At 32.3% G+C, this 19563-nt stretch overlaps 2 protein-coding genes across 2 annotated transcripts in view; one reads left to right on the top strand and one right to left on the bottom strand.

Annotated features, from left to right (window-relative positions):
* Positions 1–920: 920 nt before the first annotated feature.
* LOC124532273 (meiosis-specific nuclear structural protein 1-like) lies at positions 921–13262 on the bottom strand. The gene is made up of 9 exons (XM_047107084.1): positions 13245–13262; positions 12996–13172; positions 12664–12894; positions 11003–11232; positions 10254–10418; positions 8912–8990; positions 8076–8279; positions 7378–7562; positions 921–1216 (listed from the first exon to the last, which is right to left on the bottom strand). The coding sequence occupies exons 1-9, from the start codon at positions 13245–13247 to the stop codon at positions 1009–1011; spliced, it is 1482 nt and encodes a 493-aa protein (XP_046963040.1). The 5' UTR covers positions 13248–13262; the 3' UTR covers positions 921–1008.
* Positions 13263–13703: 441 nt separating this feature from the next.
* LOC124532235 (myc box-dependent-interacting protein 1) overlaps positions 13704–19563 on the top strand; it is a 43626-nt gene continuing 37766 nt past the window's right edge. The window contains exon 1 of the mRNA XM_047107013.1: positions 13704–13913. Coding sequence (XP_046962969.1) covers positions 13845–13913 — 69 coding nt within the window. The 5' untranslated portion in view covers positions 13704–13844. The remainder of the gene's footprint in view (positions 13914–19563) is intronic.

The raw sequence follows: 19563 nt of genomic DNA, 5'->3' as shown, positions 1-19563 counted from the left end.
GTCTGTGTGACAAAAACAAAAAAAGTGGTCTGTGACAAAAATAAAAATAGTCTGTGACAAAAATAAAAAAGAGTCTGTGTGACAAAATCAAAAAAGAGTCTGTGTGACAAAAAAAATTACATGATAAATCTTAAGGGATTCTAATTAAAAGACATAATACTGCTTTTATTTTTTTTGGTTTGACAGAGTTGGGCGGCTATTGAAAAGAAAATGAGCGTCGCGGGACGCGGACGCAGTTGCAGGATAGCCGAATGTTACGAGAGTAACCTTAGCCTTCAATACGGTTTTATGACATTTGATTATATATCATAATTTATATCACATTATGATTGCATATTATTGATATAGCAGGAGCTATTGAATTTACTTTATTATATACAATTATTATTGGAATTAATTGATCAATAATTTTAATTAATATTATTTTATAGCATTTAGTACTGGCATGTAACACTTTCTTATTTTAAATATGATTGAGCTGTCATTATAAAACAATTGGACTATAGCGTGGGGCATTCTAGAAAAAGATAGACATTGAAGCATCATTGTAAAACGATAATATTATTTTGGCCATCCCGAACTACTGAAATCACATGCAATAATAATGTGATATAAATTATGACATAGAATCAAATGTCATAACACCGTTTTGAAGTCTAAGGTTACTCACGTAACACAATCTTATGAAAATAACAAAAAAAAAAAAAAAATATTTGTACAAACTATTTTAATTTTCGATAGACAATTTTTATTAAATTTAATGGAATTCTATATGAATGTCTTCCCTCTGCGTTCCTACAACATCCGATTGTGATAAAAATTGTTCTACGTATATCCGAAGTTCCCAAACAAAGCCGGCTTATAAAATTTTCCTTTGCGGTAAATCACTATCATTTTTTAAATTAATTTTCTCTTGACTGAACATATGGAATAAATTTATTATCATAAGAATAAAAATATGACACGCGCAATTTTACTAAAATAAAATATTACAATTTATTAAAAAAATCAATATTCTCTCAAAATCCGACATTGTGAATTGCACTTCGGAAATCTCTTCGACCGCTTGGATATAGTCATCAATTCTTTTCCCAGATCAGCTAAGCGTGGGTTCTCTATGTCAGTTTGCGAGATAACACCTGGTTGAACATACCCCAGAAGCTTCGGAAGATGATCTTCCATAATCTTCTTCCTCTCTTCGGATACTTCTTTACGCCTGATGATAAATTGATTTTAATATACTATTAAACAAAAATCAATATATCAAAAAATAGAGAAAGATTGTTGAATGAGTTGGATAGTGTGAAGTTTGACTTCTAAAAAGCAATAAAATATTTTCAAAAACAGTTTGTTTTTTCAACATGTCTATCAAGTTTTTAGCGTTTTTAAAAAAATATTTAAGAATTTAGAAAATACAAATTTACTACTGAGAAAGGATTTTTTAATTCGGAAATTATTGAATGTATGAAGCTGCGACACCGGGAGAATAAGGTGGATGTACGATCCATGTATGATTTTTCTTCTTGTGGTCATTGCCAAGTCACTATAATTATAATATAAAGAAAACTATTGCTACAATTACTAAATGTTGATTTATAACTACAAAATAATTTGTATAGGAATTGGCTTCTATGAGATCTCAAAACTTTTTACGATGGAAAGAGAGAATCGAGAGCATTTTTTACATTTAATGTTTTTGATGGGATCTCATTTATTTTTTGTAATTTTATTTCTTTCTTTTTTCCCCCACACTTTCCCACAAAAGTGTGGGGGAAGAAAGTGCACATATAGCTGCAGTTTTCTCTTCAGTCTTCTTTGGTGGTAAGTGTGGCTCAGAGAAGGCACTATCAGAATAAGTTACACCATGACCAAAGGCACACCACACCCGTAGCAAGGGGTTGTCATCGGCTAGCCTTGCTATTTGTCACCATAAGCCTAAGCTCCGTGTTGTCTGGTGGCTGGTAATGGTAATGGTAAATTATATTGTCGTCAAACCCTTAAAATCCAAATTCATTAACAATGATGCCCGTTCATAACATAAGCCTTGTGTTCGTCTTCTATGGTCTACGTGAATCTCCTTCCTCTACCGAAATATCCGAAGCCGAGCCGAAGCTATAACGACGACGAGCCGAAGCCATACCGAAGCCGTGCCGAGGTAGTGCCAAAATGGAGTCGAAGCTGTGCAGAAAGAGAGCCTAAGCCGTGCCGAAACAGAGCTGAAGCCGTGCCGAAGCCGTGCCGAAACAGAACCGAAGCCGTGCCGAAACAGAGCCGAAGCCGTTCCGATGTGGTGCAGAAACAGTGCCGAAGCTGTGACGAAAAGCTGTGCCGAAGCGGTGCCGAAGCCGATACGAAGCCGTGCCGAAGCCGATACGAAGCCGTGCCGAAGCCGATACGAAGCCGTGCCGAAGCCGTGCCGAAGCCGCAACGAAGCCGTGCCGAAGCCGTACCGAAGCAGTGTCGAATTTGATTTGAAGCAGTGTCGAATTTAATTTGAAGACGAGCCGAAGCCGAGGCGTAGCCAAGCTGAGAGCCCCATTCGGAGCATAGGGCAATACAACATGCGGGACATCTGTCCGTACGTAAAAAATAACGGGCGTCGCATATGTTTATGCTCAACTAAAAACAATCTAACGACCCTCACGAAACGCTTAACATCCAAATTCATTAACAATGACGTCCGTTCATAACATTAGCCTATTATATGTTTATATTATATATTATATGTTCTTCTCTTGTTTCTCTGGTATCTACGTCTTGCACTATTAGATATTTCTTGTGGGTCTGCCAAATCAAGAAAAATCTTCAAAATATTTTTTTACAATAGTATAGAAGAAGCAATCTCCCGTTATTTTGTTTTTATGGCTTCTTAAATCTCCTTCTGTCGAATGATCAACCATATTTTGGAGAAGTACTTTCATAGTTTGACTACCTAGGATTATGTTATATCAACCAAATTGCCACTGCAATTTTTAACACTATAAAAATATGTACACGATTGTCAGACCGCAAACTTTTCATAGTATTAAATTCGGAAATTGGCCTATGTAACGCCACGCTATAGCGTGATGTTACGTAGGCTCTGTTCAACTCTGTTCAAGTGTTCAACTACGTAGCATTCAACTCGATGAATAGAGCCCAGCCAAGCCAAAGCCGACCTGAAGCCGACCTGAAGCCGAGCTTAAGCCGAGCTGAAGTCCCGCCGAAGCCCTGCCGAAGCCGTGCCGAAACCATACCAAGGCCGTGCCGAACCGGAGCTGAAGCAGTACCGAAGCAATGCCGAAGCAGTACCGAATCAGTGTCGTAGCAGTACCGAAGCAATGCCGAAGCAATGCCGAAGCAATGCCGAAGCAGTACCGAATCAGTGTCGTAGCAGTGCCGAAGCAATGCCGAAGCAGTACCGAATCAGTGTCGTAGCAGTGCCGAAGCAATGCCGATGCAGTACCGAATCATTGTCGTAGCAGTACCGAAGCAGAGCCGAAGCAGTGCCGTAGCAGTGCCGAAGCAATGCCGAAGCAGTACCGAATCATTGTCGTAGCAGTACCGAAGCAGAGCCGAAGCAGTGCCGAAGCAATGCCGAAGCAATGCCGAAGCAGTACCGAATCAGTGTCGTAGCAGTGCCGAAGCAATGCCGAAGCAGTACCGAATCATTGTCGTAGCAGTCCCGAAGCATAGCCGAAGCAGTGCCGAAACCGTGTCGAAGCCGAGGAAGCTGTGCCCTGGTCGAATCTTATTTCGCCGGTTCTTCTCGGCTATTTCTTTCTGAACCGGAAGTATAATACTGATAATTAACATATAATTAACATAGTTTTTATGACTTTTGAATTGAAAATGACAAGCACCAGCCACTGCTTTCAACAAAAAAGCGTACTTAAAAATGAGTGGTAATGGTGGCTGCATATAAATATAATATGATATCATGAATTTACAATGGTACAATAAAACAGCTATGTTATTAAAAAAATATATAAAACATTCAATGTAAACTATAAAATACTTTATGATACATACGATTTACAAATACAATATACTTATATTGCTCGAAATCTTTGGATGATCCACGAAACTGTTTATTTACCGATTTTTGATATAGGATTTAATAGAAGAAAAAAAACTTTGAGGTTATCGTTTTTTTTTATTTACGTAAAGCACGGTGCAATTACAAACATATATAACATTAAATTTCTAGACACGTCTTTTTTGTACATGTATTAAATATATAGAGTATTCCGAAGGTAATCTACATATTAAAAAATTAAATATTATAATTATTAATTATTTTATACAATTCTATGTTATCTATGAATGAAAAATGAAAAATATGATTGGTATTTTTATGTTTATGATAAAATGACAATGCAATTATACATTACCACCAAACACGTGAAATTCACGATTACATATTTTCAATCCCAAAATCTGACAAAATGATAGATCTTTAGATTTAATAAAAGCTGCTTTATCCTTACAACTACTATAAACCTTAATCTTGAAATGTGCACTTCCTAGGATGATTCTTTACGACAGAAAATAGGATGTTTACCTCTTAAACTCTTTTAATCTTTCTATCATGCAAGGTAGTCTAAACATAAATAATATCATACCTGCTAAGCAATTGGTATCGTTCTCTGTGCTAATGATTTATGCAATTGTGAAATTTAGACTAAAACTATATGAAACGTGTCTAGAAATAGAATCCTCGCTGGCTAAAATTAAGCTAAACATAGTGTTCTCTGCTTATACATTATTTATATTCAGATTATATATAAGGAAACTTTACATTGTTTTAAAAATCATAGCAAAAGTTACAACTAGAGTGTTAGCTTTATTAGAATATCAATGTGATGTATGAAGCTACACAATCAACAGTAAAATTTTCTTGTTTTAAAGGTAATCCATAAGGAGGTATACCGATTTAAATAATTATCAAAAACATTCAAATTATTTTTAATTTATTTCTTAAAAAAGTAACTTGTTTCATATAATCTCAGAGTGGCTTACTGCACTACATTCCGTATCCACTCACAATCGACACCCGGACTTAATTGACATCTTACTATCGGCAGACATTGATACATACTTGAAAAAAAATCTTTTTACAGGTCTGATCCGGGGATTCGAACCCAGAACCCCCGTATACACAATCAGTGTAAGCCAGCCGACAGGACAACGAGGCCGTTCATTAAAATGACATTAGCAATAACTAGTAGTAAATATTTGCATTAAAGATTATTTTCTTGCATATAAACTACAATAATTATTATTAATGATAATAATAAAGCTTTACATTCATTGCACGTTACGCAAAAAATACATATATTTTTAGAATTAAACACTACATAGACTGCCCAACCAAAGGATTAAATACAAAGTTAAGTGTACTAAAATGTAGGTTGACTCCAGGCTTTTGGATTTGTAATAATAACAACCTCATCAAAATTCTGAATTGTGTGTTTGCTCAAATGCTTTCTTAAACAGCTTTTCTTTCAGTAGTTCTAATTCTATATTAATAAAATTCAAAATAAAAGTAATTTCTTTAGTATCTTAGTGACTTTACACTTAAAAATCCATTTTAATTAAAAATGATTTTGAAGAATCTCATTTCACCCAACTCATTCCAATCTAGACTTAATGAAAAGTTACATATTTCCTCAGTTCATAGCCATGATTTATTAGATATTTATTTTTATTGTATATGTCACCTTAAGACTACAAAATTCGTTAGATTACAATCTGACGAGAAATATTGTAATCTGTCGAAATATTGTGAACCGCGAAATATGATTGCAAATTAACATATTATTTTTCGCTATATTGTTATCTTATGGTGGCATATACATATAATATAAATCATTTTAAATATATTTTAAATTATATTTGATATTTACGTTTGGCTCTTACTCCACTAATCAACTATAATATCTCTATCCACAAACCTACAATGAAGCAGCCCATACACATAACATTTCAATTCATGATTAAATCTTGTTTAAATGTTAATACATTATATTATCTTTTATTAGAACTTTTAATTCCAGATAGTTTTTTCAATTGAAATTGAAATTATTCTACTTTTTTATGTGTCAGTATTATGGTACAATACAAAGTACTGCTATCTCCCTCTCTTTTCTCAAAAGTTCAATAAGTTTAAGATATTGTGTAGCAAACAACAAGAACTAGTATCAATAATCGTATTAGGATAACATATTTGTTTGCAATTTTACTACCAAATAAGGTTAAAAGTGTTCATAACATTATTATCATACTTTCAATTTTTTAAGATAGGATTGCCAAGCATATCACTTGATTTGGACACATCAACGGAGTGTTATATAATAATAATAGCTTTTTTTAATTAATCGAATTCAAAATTCAATCAAACATCATAACTAACTGGAATATCTTTGAAAATATTCAAAACACACAAAGTCAAAGTGACTTCTACACAAACAACATGCCTCAATAATTTTTCTCACATTTTATTACAATGCTTAGAACAAGTTAAATTTCACTGGAATTACAAGACAAAAATACAGAAACACTAACTAAAAAGTATACAAAATTTCAGACTTCATTAATTTCTACAGGCTTTAAGTCTTTTCATAATAATACAAACAATGGAATTAGTATGTGAATTGATCAGAAATCTAGATGACATGCTCGGTGGGTAGGGTTTTGAAATATCTAATCAAATGTTACTAAAACATCTACCAAAATCCCTCTCATTACACAATACAGTAACTAATATTTCAACAATTTTACACACTGGATCAAGTGATTAAAGTAATATAATTAATCAAAGTAATACTTAATAGTAATTACAACAATGTAAATTAATGGATTCCAATCATATCAAAAGTTGATCATAAAAGTTAAACTTTTTATTGGATGGAAGTAATTGTAACATATATCTGTTGGTTGGACGTTCTGTTATTTTAGAAACACAAATTTTAGAAGATAGAACCCCACAAGACTCAGCCAGTATCATACAAAGTTTATTTATGAAATTCTTACAATTACTACAATATAAAAATTTAAAGCCGAGTGAATAGCGGTTTTCATTAAATACTGAAAACGAAAAAGCTTGTTTGAATGCTTGGATCAGAATTGCGTTCATAGGAATTAAAAAACATGCCCACTGCAATTCTGAGTATTGAGTTTGTGTGACAAGTTTTAAAATACATATAATTTAAAAAAACAAGCTAAAGAGCTTGCTGCAACTTTTGACATGATTTTTATACAACATGTATTCTAAATATACAACAACAGTTAAAAAGCAAAAATAATAAAATTATTAGCGGCTGTCGGCTCAATACATTCGACTACTACCGTCCTACTGTTCTGTACGGACCAGGTCAGATCAACCTTTGCACTTACCAGCCTTGATCGTATTCACTTTCTTGTCTACAACGTTCTTGCTCATCTTCTTTTTCCTTCTTACGCCTCACCGCATTATCTTTTATCTGTTGTTGCAGATCAGCAAAATATTGGTCATTTTTTTCCTTCTTTTTGCGTTCTTTCTCCCTCTCTTCTTCATCCTCCTCTGCCATCTTTGAGTCTGCCTGAAATTGAAAACATAGTTGGAGAAATTAATGTAACAATTTAAATTCGTAAATTTATTAAAATGTAGTCGAGATGGCCCAGTGGTTGGAACGCGTGCATCTTAACCGATGATTGCGGGTTCGAACCCAGGCAAGCACCGCTGATTCATGTGCTTAATTTGTCTTTATAATTCATCTCGTGCTCAGCGGTGAAGGAAAACATCGTGAGGAAACCTGCATGTGACAAATTTCATAGAAAAACTGCCACATGTGTATTCCACCGACCCACATTGGAACAGCGTGGTGGAATATGTTCCAAAATTTCTCCTCAAAGGGAGAGGAGGCCATTAGCCCAGCAGTGGGAATTTACAGGCTGTTTTTGTAGTACAAAACAAACTATTTTTAGTACTTTATAATATTAACTAAGGTAGCGAGACCCAGGCCACTACCAAATCCATTACCACACAAATGGTACAAACGACACAAAGTAAATAGTACAAGCGAATGATGGAGATCATAATAGAGATAACTTACACTCCTTCTAAAATCTGCTTCCCTCATTTTCTCGGCTTTTACACTATTCTTCTTGTCTTCCATTTGTGACAGCAGACCTTCTTTGATCTCAGTTTTGACGCGTTCATGGTTCACTCTCTCTAACATGTCACCTTGAATGTTTCTCTCCAAATACTCTTGTTCTTGGAGCAGAGTTATAACATCCTCACGTTCTTGACGCGCCGCCTGAAAATTTAAGTCTATGTTTAATTCTGTATGATAATATAATAAAACATTATTTAAAAATTATAACATAAATTTAAATATCTGATTTGAAATATCTAGGCTATTTCAATTTAAGAAAAATGTACGTACAATGTACATGTACATTGTTCTTAAATTTTAATTCATTCAGTTGAAGTTCGTTCTCTATAGCACTCTAATTAAGAAAACAATAACATACATATACAATAAATTATGGAATGTACAAAGATCCATTGGGTGCAAGAGGCAGTTATCACAAGCAAAGTAAGAACTAGCGCGCACTGGTAACTTTTGTCACGGTGATTGTTTCGTCACTCTTGTCAAGTCCGTGAATATGTACAGATGCAGACACAAATGTCACGTCGTAATATGCGCGCACATCCATACATATTCATGGACTCGACAAGAGTGACGAAACAGTCACCGTGACAAAAGTTACCAGTGTGCGCTAGTTCTTAGGTGGATTATTATTGGAGTTTGTTTCCTGTGTTTCAAATTAAACTGCCCCATTAATTTTTAAATCAGTAATTCAGGACACCTAGCCTTGCCTGAAGATTTTTAATACTCTAACTTTTATTTATATACATAATACAATCATGTTTTAGATTATTTACCACATTAGCCAGCATCTGAGTTGCCATTTTATCGCCTGATTCATCCCTTTGATGTGCTTTTCGCTCCCTTTCTACATCCCTGTAAAGAACAAATATTTTTGAAAGGCATTTTCTAATATCACATTACAACTTCCCAGACACTTGCAAATAGATAATAAAATGTAAAATGTGTCAATACACAGCTTTTTGTTAGTGTGTATTTCTTATATGTATTGGTAAGTATTCGTTAAATTACATAACTATACTCCAGCCACATTCGATCTGGAATTTTTGTAAACAAACCATGTGTCATCATAATTAGGGTTGATACACTCCTAATAAAAAATAATTATTATTATAATTACAACTATATTCATTATAACACAATTTCCTGTTTAAACACAAAAAAATTAATTTAATACAGAATCCAAAAATTTTATTTAGCCGGTCAATACATAATTTATATGAAAATTAGTTTAAAATAAAAGTTTAAAATCTTTAATTACCACTATAATATTACTACAAAACTAACAACCCTATATTTTAATACTGACGTAAAGAAATCGCAGGTTTGTAATATTTGGAGTGTTTTTTAAGCAATTGGCAGATTTAGGAAGGTATATAATAGCGATACAGGCTCTTCGTAATTGGTGTTGTATATTTTTAGTCGTATTATAATGGTAGTATAACCACAACAGGTTAAGAATGTTAACATTACACACAACGTTTCATTACACATAGATTAAAAAAAAGACATCTTGTTTTGGCTAGCATAAATATAGCACTAAAATCACTGTTTCAAATTAATCTTAATGAGTCCTGTCGTTTGGGAGGCGATAGATAAAGTTAATAAAGCGAATTATATAACTAAGAGGTAATTTCTGATATCATTTTATAATTGGAGGTATTATTTTTGAGATCTACATTATTCCAGATGATCATAAGTATTATAATTATAACCAAGAATGCGCTTAGTCCTTTGTCTTAAATATTTTATTATTAATCATCAAATTTAATTTTTATTAACATCAAAAATAATTGTTGTACATATTTCTAAAAATGTTTTGAGCATCTGCCCGACGTTGGTTGCTAAGCAACGTTTTGTTATTAAACATTCCACATCGAATTTGGCTGGAGTATAGCTCTATAAATACAAAAATCTAGTTTGTATTTGAGCATTTTAATTCAATAATTTGAAACATTAAGTCAATCATTAACAGTAAGAGTCAGTAACTTTACATATCCTTATAAAGCCATTGTTCCTCGATAGGATACCATCTGTTTGAAAACAAAATGCACTTAAGTGTACAAAATTGCTTGTTCAATGACATCCAACATCAGAATAAATTGAAAAGTAGCTTACCAGGCCATGCTACGGTCTGCAGCAAATTGCACTTGCTCTTCAATCTTCCTGTCTTCTATCACATTCATTTCTTTCTGTTTTTCCTTCCAATCAACTCTCGCCTTCTGAGAGGCAAACATTTCACCCCTCATCTTCTCAGTCTGTTCATGCTTGTGACAAAGCTCTCTAAAAATAGGATAAAATTCCACATTATAGATAAACATATATAAACATATTACTGTAGTTATAGCACTATGTGTATTAGGTGTAATATAAGTACCTTATAACTAGCTAAGCTAAGCTACAGGGAATAAAACATCCAAACATTGTTTTTTTTTATTTAAATTGAATTTACTCATTTCCCTTATGAATATAAGGGTAATATTTGAGTTTCAGACATGCATACTCAAGTTGCTAGAATAGTTAATAGTTAATTTTACTTTTTCACCTAATTATATAATATGGCCAATTTGGTACCAATATCTTTCTATGTTGTTTCATTATGATTTGAACACTATAAAGGCCGGCAACCAGAGACAAATAAATACAATCAATTCATCACCTATTTTACTACCCATAAAGCGAAAATAAGTATTGTTTTGTATTGTTCTGGTTTGTAGGGCGAGTGAGCGAGCTTGACTCTTTGTAAAAGGTGTTATTCATACAAGTTATCGAGTGATTTGCATATATTAATATTAAAAGGAACACCATTAGTACTATGATTTACGGGATTTACGAATTACTACTACTAAATTATTAACATTATTTACCTCTGATCCTCATCAGCGATCGCTTGCATCACATCATCGTTCATCCTTTTTTCAATCAGTGACTCTTCGTAGTCACACTGCCTTTGACGCTGCTTATTCACAAGTTGCTGTTGTAAATCCGAGCAATATTGACTTTCCTTTTCCATTTTTAATTTATCTTCCCTTTCTTTTGCGTGTTTGTCGTTATATAAAGTATTTAGCAGTACAGTATTACTTCGATTTTCTTCGGCCTACAAAACAACAATTATAAAATTGTAACTAAAAAAACAAGTAACGATCGTTATTTGTCAATTTTGTTTGTCATTGAGGCAGATATAGTAGACCAATAAACTTACAGCTACTAGGGTTGGTAATGCGGTTTGCCGGGTTCGGCGATCGATAACTAATTATTGTTAAGTATTTTTTTTTTACCTTAAGACAAAATTCCTGTCCTGGGTTAGCAAAATCGTATATATTTTTTTATTTTTTAAATTAAATGACTATCATCTACCATGTAATAAATATAATAATTTCAATTCCTTAAAATAAAATTATAAGACGTTGACATGACTTGGAAAAACGACCATAGATAAACCCAATACAGGGCTGCCAGTAACAAAATTATTTTATATTGTCGAATAACTAGAATTTAAAAATGAAATCCTATTATAATTATTATATGAATAAACCAAGCTTCTACGTATTAATTTGTGATTAATAAAAAAAAAAATTTAACAATATGTTAACGCGTGTTAGTTGAAAATGTAAACAACTATAAACCAAATGTTAATTATCCTAAAGAAACTTAGTAAAAATATTAATACTTATAATGATAAGCTTATTAGCTTATAGTAAATGCAACAGCCTTATATATAACCAACCGTATAAATATATGCAGTTATTTAAATTTAAGCATATCGTAAGGCGAAAAAAATAGGCACTACAAACTGTTCGCAATAAATTTATCTTTATTAATAACAAACCAATAATACACTTAGATTTTGATTGCCAAATGTTCAGAGAAAAACTTCGACGACATTAAAAACACCAATTTTAAAATGTCTCTATCATAGATTACTTGATCCCATCTGGTCCATACATCTGGTACCATCAATATCAATTGATACCAACAATATTCTAATTTTGAAACATATATTGTGAGCTACCAAACAATTAATCATATTACTACAAAGTAACATCATCTACTCAGTGCTCACTTACATATTGATCTTTCTTAAAACGACACTAATTAGTAAAGATAATTAGAGATTTTATACTTTTATGATTGTAATATATTTTATGATTGTTTAGTGTCTAACTCCATTGTGATGATGTGAGTCATGGTGTTCAACCAGTGTAGTCTCACAAACTTGTGTAAATTATACTGCCATCCTGCATGGTTAGATACATAATATGTATCTAATCATACCGGATGACAACACTGTCTACACTTCTCTCTTACAAAATAAAAGATCAACTTCACCGGTGACTGCTCAAAAGAAAATTAAAGGAAAATTTTGAAGAAAGAGCTATATTTTTAATTGTTACCCTTAAAAATAACTAAGTTAACTAAGGAGTAAAGCTTTTCAATAGGAAAGATGAAATTATATTAATTTTAGTTTATTCATTCCTTTATTTACTTTTTAAAAATAATTAAACAGATTGTTCAAATACTTTCATACCTTTTCCTGTAACCTCCTGTATTCATTGTGTAGTATTTGTTGCTGCAAATCCCTGCGTACATAACCAGCTTGTAATTTTTTTACCGATTCTCGCAGGCTTGGATCTCTTTCTCTAAGGTAGTGCCGTCTGAGAAGTTCACAGGCCTCTTCCCTTCTCGCTTTTGCGATTTCTATTCCCAGATCTATTTCTTTTTTAGCTCGAGCATCAACAATAGCAGCATGATCTGTTCTCTTTTATAATGATTAGGAGTAAAACTTAGATAAAGTTAATTTAAAAATATTTTAATTTTTTTTTAAAACTGATTACAAATCCTAAAAAAATAAAAAAATACCTCTTGAAAGTCCTTTTCCATTTCAGCCTCTTTCTGTATTAATGCAAGACTCCGGCCCATTCCGCCATCTGACATGCGACTGTTGAGCCATTGAATATCCAAGGCCCTTTGGTATGTTTCCAGTTCCTTACGACGTGCCTCCGCAACGGCATTTCGTTGGAGCTCGGTTTTAGCCTCCTAATTAGAGTAAATTAAAATTAATTAATTTTAAAATTGTTCTTTTTGAATGAAAATCATTTTAAAACATACCATAAATTAAAATATAAATAAAGCTTCTGCTATTTAAAAGTTAATAGAATGCGATTCTCAGTAAGATTAATATAAAACTGAATTTTATATTGATTTTCTTAAAAAAAATCATAAACAAAACACTATCAACATCAACAATTTGAATTCTAACGTCAATATTTAGAATATAAAGTTTGTTTTTAATCTGGTTGGTACATTTATTCTAAAAGAGAATGGCAAAGATGCAATAGGATACAGCCAACCATACCAACACAACAGTAAGATCTGTTAAATAATGTTGTAATTTTAAATTTATTTTAAACAGTTTTTATATTGTAATTTTATGAAAACAAAATATACTTTATAGATATAAAATTTTCTTTTTTCGATTATCTTTAAATAAAAATGTTCTGCGCCATCTATTGTTGGTATTTGTAAACCTGTTTTTGACATCAACTCGATCTGTCTTCGACCGCTAGCGGCTAGACTAAAAACTCACGTCACGCCAGTGTAGTCTTACGGCACTTGGATTTTGACGTGTGACAGCAAATTGCAACCGCACAGTTGCAGTTTGATAGTGTTTCGAAAATAAAGACAGTCGGTAATGAAATAGTGATAAAAATGGCAGAGAGTAAAGGTGCGTTAATCGCGAAATCAGTGCAAAAACATGCTGGACGTGCAAAGGAGAAGGTATTTATGGCTTTATATATTTGAAAGTTCTGTGATCTCTATCAAGAGATTTGTGCTCAAATCTAGGCGCAAGTGCTGTGAAAGTGGGTTTTATAAAGGGAACATCGTTGGTCCAAGCAGGCTCCGTATCTTAGTGGCATGTTGGTTTGTGGTTTCAAAGTATTCTAAGTACACCTGTTGCTATTAACTTCTACAGTTCAATAATCGTTTTCCGAGAGAGTATTCTTGTTTACCCACTCAGCTGACTCGTGACCGTCTAGTGTACGTGAATGTCGTGCTTAGCTTCACCTTATCTATTCCAGGGTAATCTTTGTATCTATTAATAGGTCTCAATAGGTTGAGATAATTTTGGACTGAAGAAATCGTAAAATTAAACCCTTAAAGAATGTGTAGTATCCAGTAATTATGTAGGAATTAAAGTTGTTTGACAATATGTGTTACTTATGTTAGGCAATGAGCGTATCTGGGGAAGTGTGCCCAATTTTATAAATAACACTCTTGGTAGCAACAGTTGACTGTTCGGAGACAGTGTGCTGTCCGTGCAATCATTATTTCGTATTTCTATTTTTGTTCAACATGTCTACACTCAAGCATAGAATTATATTTGCCTGATTTTTTTTTAATTACATATTTTATTTATGTTTTAACAAAAATAAATAATAAAAATAAAGGTATGCATAAATAGTAAATGGATCATACATATTGAGTAGGATATTGACCTACTTTGGCAATCGGCCCGGTATGATTGTCATTTTTATATTATTAATAAGAATATCATTCAATATAAATAAGGCTTAATGATTACGAAATCTCTCTAAGTATAGTTTCAATACAGAAAATAAAGCTAGCTCAATTGTTACTTTAGATAAATAATTACTATTACATTTAGTACTGAATAAATTATTTTGTGCATATATAAAATTGTAATAAATTAAAATGAAATCTATATTGAAAATATATCCAATATTTATATGAGGGGTATATTCTGTTGCAGTAGACCTGCATTCATCAAAGAGAAAATAATTCAGATACAAAGACAATTATTTAATATATATATTCCTTTTTATTTACATTTAAACAAAGTATGTATGAGGCTGAACTAATCATAATGTATTTTTTTCATAAGAGAGCCTCCAAAATATAATTAGATATAAATATATTTACTACAGGAAGTTGAGTAGGTGATAAACTCTCTGCCTTTCATAATCAATTGTATTTAATTAAAAGTTTAAAAAAAATGTAAAATTTTGTAAGATTGTTTTCTCTTAAGGACTCAATTTTGTCACATGTATAGTCTGAAATAAAATATTTATTTGTAATTTTAAGAAAAAATTTTACAAGATTTGACACAATTATTTAATTCTTTAATAAAAACAAACATTTCACATAAATTTAACTAAAAAAACGTAAATGTTTTTTTGGCAATTTTTTTATTAAATTAAATTATTTTTGCTAGTATACATTGATCTCAATTTGTTTTCGATAAAGAATATATCTAAATGTGTTACACTAAATACAAAATTGGCAATTATAGCTTGAAAACGGTATACACGAATGCCGTTATACGAAAAAAAAACTACGAAAAGCGGGACATCACTACGCGTCATTTTAATAGGAAATCGTTTTTAAATATCGAACTTCCTATGCAAGAAATCGAACTCATTAATGTGATAAAATCGTTGATCGTCACAAGCAAAAAAAATGAGCTAACAATTAATAATTTAAATAAAATATTTATACGAATGTTTAATATTATGTGATGTGAACAAGATGACGGCGATGCAAATTATACAGTATATTTATAAATATAATCATGATCTCATCTTACAATATTAATCATATGGCAATAGTCTAGTATTACAAGAAATGTGCACATATAAGTTTTTTTATAACAAGAATTTAGTACTACAAATAGATATACCACACGCAGCCTAGAAGACGGGACACAAGTTATTGCGATACCTAGTAGCTCGTATTCCAATGGAAATAGGAAAAAAGATAAACAAACCGATAGATATATGTATTTTATGTGATGCATAAGAGTTTATGATCAATATGTATTTATTTACAATACCACACTACTACGCTTAAATACTTATTCCCACTTTAATTTAACTTCCAAAATTCCGATATAGTTTTGCAAAACCATAGTGAATATCATAGATTAATCAAGCTCTCGACCAATGATATTTGGCTTTTTCATAGTATGGTTGTAGTAAAGTATAGTTAAGAAGTTAGTAATATTGCTCTCTTATATCTTTCGTGTTGGTCCTGCCTTTAAACACTTCCCATCCTTCTGTTATAGTGCAGTTTTGATTACGCACACTTGTGCACTAAATCCCCCGCGTAGACTTAAACTTGAAAGAGGCACTCGGGATCAATTCCACTGGGAATTTATTTAATCAATACAAATGATTATGATATAAACTCAGACACTCAGAGGTCGCTACTGCACTCGTAAACATCAATTCCGTCAATTTAATTTGTTTATATTTATTTACGCGTTTGTTTGCCATAATTATTTACCCTAATTCAATTCGTGATAGTTCAAAGTTTATCAAGAAACGTTATCTCGTCCTCTCTTTAAGTGGATGTCTTTTTTTCGAGGAAAATTGAAAACTATGTGTACTCAAAGAAAAAAGTGTTAATGACAATAATCTTCAATTAAATACTTAAGTGTCTGCGCGTGTATCATATTAATTTGGTACTGTGAAGAGTTTGAACGTATTTAAAGTGTATAAAAGTGTATCATAGTATTTCTGGTGAACATTTAATAATATTAACTCTAATTGTCGGTGCTTGTAATATTATTGTATTCGCTTTACCTGCTTTGCAATATTCTAAAACACTCCGTACTATACTGAGAGTTATTTTTACCATATGTGATATAATTGCGCTTGGCTCTTCATTACACATGGTTGCTTTAAACAGTTAAGACGAGACGGGCACGAGATCGCTTCCCGATAAAAAAGGATTTTTTTTTTTATTTTTTTATTTTAAAATATAATATAAAGAAGATTTTATTTCATATTACTTTTGGCTTTCGCCTATAAAGGAAGCATTAACTATGAATAAATTTGGGTGTTGTACTTCTACCGAAGCAGATCAAGCCAGCATATTGAACTGTAAACTCTGTCAGATTTCTTTTCACTATCGCTGTATTTTTCCTCAAAAAGTGAACAAAAAATTGTCATCCGATCTTAAATCATCATGGATTTGCCCCGATTGCTCACAAAAATGCCGCGTACCGACCTATCGTAATAAAGATAATACACCTGTTCGTGGCAATGCTCGCGACGTCAGCGATAGTAGAGAGGATTCGGCTGACGACAATATAACCCTGCGTGTTCGGCCGAAACAAGATCAGATCGGGCAGTCTCTATCTCTGGATATACAGAATATTATTAAATCGGAATTTAATGCAATGAAACTGGATTTGAGCAGCATCTCTAATGAAATTACCTCACTGAGACAAGAAATACAGGATATCAAAATAGCTATGGGTTTTATCAACGACGAACACAATAAAATTAATGATAAAATATTTCAAATGGAGACAAAGTTTAAGGCCTTTGATGCTTTGGTTGCCAGCGTTGAACACTTGAAATCTGTATCCGAAAAAATAGAAATGGATATAAATACAAAGGATCAGTGGGCGAGACGCTCTAACATCGAAATCTGTGGTATTCCTGAAAAGAAGGGCGAGAACCTTCTTCGCATCACAGAGGAAATAGCTGTTAAGGCTGGTTTCGACTTGAAGCCCTCGGATATTGATTTTGTAACACGTGTCGCAACTAATAGTCAAGTCAATAAACCCAAACCCATTGTTATCCGTTTGCAAGCGCGCTATAGAAAAGACGATTTTTTGGCTTGCCTAAAAAAGTTGAAGTTAATATGTAGTGATCTGGGCTTTGCTAAAAATGACTCTCGTATTTATTTTAACGACCATTTAACTAAATTTAATAAAATGCTCCTACAGCGTGCTAAAACTATATCTAAAGAGCAAAAATTCAAATATGTTTGGGTAAAAAATTGCTCAATTATGGTTAGAAAAGGTGACACCAGCCCTGTTATTCATATTGCGAATGTCAATGATTTAAAAAAAATCAAATAGGCGTTATTATGTTTCAATTCAATTTAATTTTTGTATGTTCAATCTTAATTAATTTATCTTATTTAAAATCAATTTCCCTAAATGCTTTAATACTGCGATTATTTTACAAATTGACGATTACCAAACTTTATTTTCTTGACAAGTGTATGAACATGTTTATTATTATTTTTATATTTGTAAATATTAATTATGCTTATAATCTTCGGTCACCGTGTTGGATCATAACAATTTAAAAATTTATTATCAAAATGTTCGTGGTTTGCGCACCAAAACTAACTTATTCTATAAAAGTTTGCTTCTTAACGATTTTGACATTATCTGTTTAAGTGAAACCTGGCTATTGGATTCGGTGCTTAGTTCTGAACTTTTTGACTATCGTTATATTGTATATCGATGCGACCGCAACTATGAGGGTCGTGGTGATAAAATGGGTGGCGGAGTGCTAGTTGCATTACGTCGTGAATTTGAAGTACACAGTTTTGAAAAGATCAATTTTGATAAATTTGCAGCTGAAGCCATAGTTGTCACTATTCGTCTTCAACAATCACGCTTGCTAAACATTTATTGTTGTTACTTTCCTCACTGCCCGCAGCAAGTAGAGTCCGAAAATTACTTTTTTGATTTAATCTCTAAATTACTTTTGGATAAACCTAACGATATTTATTTAATCCTGGGCGATTTTAATGTAAGCAATGGGCAATGGATACAGGTAGAAGATTATATGGAGTTGTCCGATTCTCTCGGAGACTCATTAGTAACAACATTACACAATTTTCTGTCTTTTTCAAATTTAAAGCAGTATAATGTCACTCGGAACTGTACTGATCGTTTATTAGACTTAGTTTTTTGTAATCGAAATTGTAATGTTTCTAAATGTCCATTTCCCCTACTCGATGAAGACAAATTCCACCCGGCTCTAGAAATAACTTCATTGAAAGTACATACCAAATTAATGCGTTACTCTCCCCATTCAATCCGTCTTTTTCATAAAGCCAATAATGAGGCAATTAACAAGTCTCTTAATGAAATTGATTGGGAATTTCGTTTTTCAAATCTTGATATTGAAACTGCTACAGCTACTTTTTATAATATTGTTTATAGTATTATCGATCAACATATACCATCCAGAATAATTAATGTCTCACATAAATATCCTGTTTGGTACACCAAACCTTTAATAAAAATAATTAATGAAAAATTAAAATATCATAGAAAATGGAAAATTTATTCTAGATTTAAGGATTATGACACATTTTTGCTTCTGAGAGATAGACAGAGAGTTGTTGAAATAGACTGTTATAATGCTTACATTGATCGCGCAGAATGTGAAATTAGGCGTAACAGCAAATATTTCTGGTCCTTTTTAAAATCAAAAAAGGAAGGTCCTAACGATTTACCAAATATTATGACTCTTGGAGACACATCATCATCTGATGGCGGGGAGATAAGCAACATGTTTAATAGTTATTTTCAATCTGTGTTTGAACCGGATGGAAGTTCAGTTTCATTGGCGCCGAAGGGTCGATCTTTCGTGGA

Source organism: Vanessa cardui, chromosome 9 (genome assembly GCF_905220365.1).
Source record: "Vanessa cardui chromosome 9, ilVanCard2.1, whole genome shotgun sequence".
NCBI lineage: Eukaryota > Metazoa > Arthropoda > Insecta > Lepidoptera > Nymphalidae > Vanessa > Vanessa cardui.
Note: the sequence above shows the minus strand (reverse complement) of the source record. Positions and strands in the feature narration are given on the sequence as shown.